At 37.5% G+C, this 7111-nt stretch overlaps 1 protein-coding gene across 3 annotated transcripts in view; it reads right to left on the bottom strand.

Moving 5' to 3' along the window:
* Window positions 1-3899: 3899 nt before the first annotated feature.
* CCDC181 (coiled-coil domain containing 181) overlaps window positions 3900-7111 on the bottom strand; it is a 35047-nt gene continuing 31835 nt past the window's right edge. For 2 of the 3 annotated variants that reach the window (XM_045983182.1, XM_045983184.1), the window contains 2 exons: window positions 6135-6289; window positions 3900-4239 (listed from right to left, as the gene is read on the bottom strand). In XM_045983182.1, coding sequence (XP_045839138.1) covers window positions 4080-4239; window positions 6135-6289 — 315 coding nt within the window. In that variant the 3' untranslated portion in view covers window positions 3900-4079. The remainder of the gene's footprint in view (window positions 4240-6134; window positions 6290-7111) is intronic. The other variant, XM_045983183.1, reaches the window with a different exon arrangement.

The raw sequence follows: 7111 nt of genomic DNA, 5'->3' as shown, positions 1-7111 counted from the left end.
AATAAGTCAATCGGAGAAAGACAACTATCATATGATCTCCCTGATATGAGGACATGGAGAAGCAACATGGGGGGGTAGGGGGATAGGAGAAGAATAAATGAAACAAGATGGGATTGGGAGGGAGACAAACCATAAATGACTCTTAATCTCACAAAACAAACTGGGGGTTGCTTGGGGGAGGTGGGATTGGGAGAGGGGGAGCGGGCTATGGACATTGGGGAGGGGAAGCGAACCATAAGAGACTATGGACTCTGAAAAACAACCTGAGGGTTTTGAAGGGTCAGGGGTGGGAGGTTGGGGGAACAGGTGGTGGGTGATGGGGAGGGCACGTTTTGCATGGAGCACTGGGTGTTGTGCAAAAAGAATGAATACTGTTACGCTGAAAAAATAAATAAATAAATAAAAAGGGAAAAAAAATTAAAAAAAAAAAAGGTGGAAATAACACAGGCATCCTTTGATGGATAAATGGATAAACAAAATGTATCACATGCAATGGAGTATCAGCCTTAAAAAGGACTGAAAGTCTGATTATGCTACAGCATAAATGAACCTTTAATACATTACACTAAATGAAATAAGTTGGAAAAAAGGACAAAGAGTGTAGGTACATGAAATAAACCAAATTCATAGTGACAGAATAGTGGTTAACAGGGGTCAAGGGAAGGCCAAACGGAAAGTTTGGGGGGGGGGGTTCTTTTTTTAAGATTCTGCTTATTTGTCAGAGAGCACAGGCAATGGGGAACAGTAGGCAAAGGGAAAGGCAGGGTCTCTGCTGAGCAAGGAGCTTGATGTGGGACTCAATTCCAGGACCCTGGGATCATAACCTGAGCTGAAGGCAGACACTTGACTGAACCACCCAGGCGCCCCGAATAGAGAGTTCTTAATGGACACAGACTTCCCATTGGGATGAGGATAATTCTGCAGATGGAAAGTGGTGACGGCATGGTATAAATGTTCTTAATGCCACTTAATCATACACTTAAATATTGGTCATGATGAAAAAATTGGTCAAAATGGTAAGTTTTATATACATATATATGTTCTATAATCACACACACAAAATTGTGCATACATTCATAACCACAAACTAATGGCACATTTCTGCAATGGTTGGTTTGTGTCAATAATAGTAATAACAAATAATTAGCTAAACAAAAAAAACTAAAAAGATCTCAAATCAACAACCTAACATTATGCCGTAGGGAACTAGGAATAAAAGAGCAAACTAAGCCCAAAGCTAGCAGAAGAAAGGATATCAAAATTAGAGCCGAGAGAAAATAGAGAACAGAAAAACAGTATCAAGGAAATCAAAAGTTGGTTCTTTGGAAAGATCCACAAAATTGACAATCCTACAGCCAGAGTGACCAAAAAAAAAAAAAAGATGTGAATAACAAAAATCAGAAATGAAAGTTAGGAAATTATTACCAACCTTAAGTTAAAAGGAAAAAAAAAGGAATAATTGTACTTAATAATTTTAAATGTACTGGATGAAATGGATAAATCCCTAGAAATACACAAATTAGCAAAACTGACTCAAGAAGGAACAGAAAATGTGAACAGGCCTATAACAAAGAGATTAGATCAGTAATAAAACTTTCCAATACCATATATTCTTAAGAATATAGACGAAAAAATTCCTAACACATTACTGGCAAACTGCAATAGCATAGAAAAAAGGTTATACACTTCATGACCACGTGGTATTTCTATCAGGAATGCAAGGGTCGTTCAACATAAAATCAATGTAATATACGCACACACACATAATAGAACAAAAAAGGAAAACAACGTGATCATTTCGCCTGATACAGGAAGAGCATTTGATAAAATCCAACACCCATTTATGGTAAAAACACTCAGAAAGGGGTGCCTGACCAGCTCAGTCATTAAGCCTCTGACTTCAGCTTAGGTCATGACCCCAGGGTCCTGGGATCAAGTTCCCACATCCGGCTCCCTGCTCAGCAGGGAGCCTGCTTCTCCTTCTCCTGCTTCCCCACTTGTGTTCCCTCTCTCGCTGTCTGTCAAATAAATAAATAAAACCTTCAAAAAAAAAAAAAACACTCATAAAAATAGAATAGAGGAATAAGAATAGAATTTCCTCAACTTTATAAAGGGCGTTGATGGAAAACCCCACAGCTAACATCGTACTCAACAGTGAAAGACTAAAAGCTTTTCTTCCAAGATCAAGAACAAGACAAGAAGGCCCACTTTCACCACTACTACTCTACATTCTACTGGAAATCTTAGCCAAAGTAATCAGCCAAGAAAGAAAGAAAAGGAATTTGATTTGGAAAGGAAGAAATAAAACCATCTCAATTTGCAGGTAATATTATCCCATATATAGAAAATTCCAAGGAATCTACAAAAACAAAAAACAAAAAAACCTAGTGCTGATAAAGCCAGCAAAGTTGCACAGTTTATTAATGCACAAAATTCATTTGTGTTTGATTTTGAATTTACAACCCAAAAGCAAATTAAGATAATTCCATTTGCACATTTGCACTAGAATCCAAAAGAAGAAAATAACTGCGAATCAGTTTAACCAAAGAGGTGAAAGACCTGTCCAGCGAAACTGCAAAATTTTGTTGCACTAAATGAAAAGAAATCCTGTGTTATGGATTGCAGGACAATTTATTAAAACAGCAGTGCTACCCAAAACAATCTACAGATTCACTGCAATCTCTATCAAAACTGCAACAGCTTTTTTGGAAAAATTGTGGAATATTTAAATGTCAAATTGGTTCTCATTATTAAAGATAACTTTAAACAACACAAGACTAGTTAAATAATGAAAAATTAAATGGTCTGGCATGTGCTGAAAGTGCTATAAGAAGTCCAGACTGGACTGAGTAGCTCTGTTTTCTCATTCAGGGTCAAGTGGTTAAAGGTACAAACAGCCAACTGGCAAGAACCTTGTCCTTGAGGCTTTAACAGAACTCCTACATGATTCTCCAGTCTCTGTCCTACTTGTGTTCACCTTTGTTTTCCACCCTTTCAGTGCTCTTATACGTATCAAGAATACCGTTCCTCCACACATCAGCCTCCTGTATAGTCTTAAAGACTTCACAATATTGACCACGGTTTATAAAGTTTATAATATGCCTAAAGAAAATTTTGCAATTATACAGATCAGAGTCTTCAAGTAAACTGCTCCCTCTGTACGTTAGTTTCTTCATCTGCAACACAAGACCAATAGGGTTGTTATGAGGATTATGTCAGATTATTTATGTAAAGCACTTACAACATTACCATGCACATTATAAACTCTAAGAGCTAGTTAGTTTTGTAATAGAGCAAAATTGGATGCATAATTATTACCTTTTTTTTTTAAGAACATGAGAAAGTAAGGCTACCCTATTTCTTAGTTTGCCAGTTATTCAAATTCAAAGTTGTCATAAATGGGATTTTGTATAAGGCCTTGAACCAGGCTTGTTTAAGAGGTCATGCCTCAGCTCCATGAAACATTCTACTGCGATCTTTTTTAATAATAGATCTATTTCTTTTAAAGATTTTATTTATTTATTTGACAGAGAGAGAGAGACCACCAGTAGGCAGAGAGGCAGGCAGAGAGAGAAGGGGAAGCAGGCTCCCTGCAGAGCAGAGAGCCCAATGTGGGGCTCCATCCCAGACCCTGAGATCATGACCTGAGCCGAAGGCAGAGGCTTAACCCACTGAGTCACCCAGGCGCCCCGAAAGATCTCTTTTTTAAGAATAGAAACTAAGAACAGAAATCTGTTCTTTTTTTAAACAATAATAGAAACTCAGACTAGAAATCTGTTCCTTTCTTGGGTTCTTTCAAGCTAGAAATACTAAAATAATTTAGAAGTAAAGGAATCTAGAGCTCATTTATTGTTCAATTTGTTGCATGGACTACGAGATGGTATAACACAATACAACGCTGCGAGAGAAGACATTTATTTTGTTTAGTGTTTAAAAAAAAAAAGAAATTCACTGTCAGTATCTCCAAAAGATAAAAAGGATTTCCATAATTTAGAGTATGACCAAAGCATAGGCCATAAGAAATGATATCTAAAATTTTGAGAACAGCAGCTTCCAAATGAAGTGTTTAATAGATACTCTCAGTTATAATGATCAGTAAAACGAAATGCTTTGGCTTCTGACATATACAGGTGGCTCTGCAGTTGTTTAGAATGCTTTGCTTCCAGTCGGAGCTGTCTAGTTCTTTCTCTGACAGCTTGTTGCTCTGCTAGTTTTTCAATCCGTTTCCTTCGCAGCCATCTGTAGAAAGAGATGTGATCAGATCTGGTAAGTACCAATGTGAATACTCTTCTTTACATAAAGCTACTGCTATAGACTATTAAAGGAATTTGAATTTCTTTACATTGAAATGCTGCAGTCACAAAAAAATTATTAAAGTACTAATGAAAATTTCAGGTTTATCCCATAGGCTCACATAAGAAAACACAGTCACATTTGCAATCAAATACTTAAAACCAAGTTTGTCTTAAAAATGAGACTGCCAACTAAGAAAACCTGAATTTTGAGTAATAGACACAATATTTTACAGGTGCTATAGGCCCTATTCTTTTTTAAAATATGATTTTCTAAGCAAAGAAGTATTTGATAGATTCCAATTAACATATTTTTTGCAACTAACTGTATTCCAAAACATGACTCGATTAGGTTAAGAATCCCAGCATGCAGAAATGTTGCCTTCCTCTTGTTGTAGGGACACTACCAACAATGCATTTTAGTGCATAAAACAGTTCTTCCTTAAAATGGAAATATAAGGGGGCGCCTGGGTGGCTCAGTGGGTTAAAGCCTCTGCCTTCGGCTCAGGTCATGATCCCAGGGTCCTGGGATCAAGCCCCGCATTGGGCTCTCTGCTCCGCAGGGAGCCTGCTTCCCCTTCTCTCTCTGCCTGCCTCTCTGCCTAGTTGTGATTTCTCTCTGTCAAATAAATATTTTTTTTAAAAAATGGAAATATAAGCCTAAGCATAAAAAATCCAAAAACATGAAGGAAGAATCCACATTCAAACAAATTTGAATTTATAAACCTTGCTTCGGTAAAATAACTCAAGTGACTATACACACACACAAGAAAGTGCATGGACTGCATCTGTGTATGTACCCGTTGTTTTCAGAAATGACCCGGAACAACTAAGCGTCAGAGGAGAAGAGACTTAAGACTTAAGCATCATAAGCCAATGTTGTGGCCCCGAACTGGACATGATTTGAGCAGACTGACCCTTGTCACTGAGAGGTCCATTGGGAAAGTATCATTATGGTACTAGATGAGATATTAGATGAGATTATTAATAAAAATAAGCAGATTACAGAATAGTATACAGTATCTCAATTTACATTTCAAAACTACAATGTATAGAGAACTATGTAAAAGATATGGACTAAGGTACTGACAGTGATTTCTAGGTGATGAAAATGTGACTTTATCCCCCGCCATTTCCACAATGCACACTCATTGCTTCTCTTATATTTATATTTTTTTTAAAGGAAGAAAGGAGTAAAGAAACAAAGAAAGAAAAAGATAGGAAAGAAAGAAAGGAACTTAAAGCAACTGGGTTCAATATTCTCTACCTCTCCCAAGGATTGCTGGCAAAATTACAAAGGCAGGTCTGTTTCCTCACAATTAGGCAGGTAACGGAAAGTCTCAACCAGGTAACTGAAAAGATCAGGTTTGCCTTAAATTACCAGTGTCTGCCTAAATCTCTCTTTCAGTTTGGCTGATAACAGATCTTCCTTCTCAGCCTAACTTTCTTTATAGATGAATATTTCTTGGGAAGTGAGACTCTATTCAGTTTTTCTGAGGAGTATGTAAGAGTAGCTGTACACTATCGTTGACCCATTTCTCTAAAAAATGAACAAAATAACTAACAAATAAATGGTAGGCTATCAAAGGTTATCACACTGGTAAAATATAAAATAATTTTGGTATTGAAAATATCTTGAAGAAAGAATGGCATATAGATATTATACAAATTATGGAGCGAAAGAATTTTCTCACACAGTTTTGAAAGTGTGGGTTTAAAATTGATCAGATATGTATTATCAGAGATAAACTTTTTGTGGGATTTATTTTCAACCTTTATTGACTACCAAAGTCTCTGAAAGGACTGTGAGGAGAGGGGAAGTTTGCCCGGCCTGTGACTCACTGTTTGAAGGCCCGCTCACGGCCCTCTGTGCCTTGAAGGAAGAATAAGCATTCCTCTTGCTTTCGTAGTTCTTCTGTCTTTCTTTCTTTTAACTGTTCTTCATGCTTTTTTTTAAGCCATAATCGAAAAGCTTGCTGTGGATCTCTGTTTTCCTGCTGATTACAAAAACAAGCTTTGTTTAAATGAACCAAAATTACTTTTTGAGGTCCTGCCTATAGGACCCTACATGTTCCACTCATCAATTTTTCACTCCCTGTACTCCTAGTAGCCAAACACAACAGATCGCCCTTGAATCAGGAGCACTGATGGACCTCTGTCAGAAAACTCAACACTGAATTCACTGCCATTTGCCATCTTTCAAGACTTATTGAGGTAATCAATAAATGATGAAGGCTTTTGCAGTGATTTGCAAACTTTTCAACAAGGAGCTCTTTGACAAAATAATTTTTTACAGTGGCACAAAAAAATAAAACAGGGTTGAAGAAAGATTGGGATAGATAATATGAATGGAGTCAAGGTCTTTGTAACCATTCCTAAAAGAGCTCCCTGGAATGCAGTTTGACAACTTATGATCCAATACTGTTATTCATCCTTTCTTTTAAATTCTACTCTTGTTCGCTCTGCTCAGCGGAGAGCCGATTTCCCCCTCTCTCTCTGCTTGCCTCTCTGCCTACTTGTGATCTGTCAAATAAAGAAATAAAATATAAAAAAAAAAAAATTCTACCCTTGTTTTTACTTTTTTAAGATTTTATTTATTTATTTGAGAGAGAGAGAGGTCACAAGTAGGCAGAGAGTCAGGCAGAGAGAGAGGGGGAAGGAGGCTCCCCACTGAGCAGAGAGCCCAATGCGGGCCTCGATCCCAGGACACTGAGATCATGACCCGAGACGAAGGCAGAGGTCCAACCCACTGAGCAACCCAAGCACCCTCTACCCTTGTTTTTAACTTTTAAGAGCATCTAACTGCCAAGCCCCTCTCC

Source organism: Meles meles, chromosome 17, assembly GCF_922984935.1.
Source record: "Meles meles chromosome 17, mMelMel3.1 paternal haplotype, whole genome shotgun sequence".
NCBI lineage: Eukaryota > Metazoa > Chordata > Mammalia > Carnivora > Mustelidae > Meles > Meles meles.
This window is presented reverse-complemented; position numbering and strand designations above follow the sequence as displayed.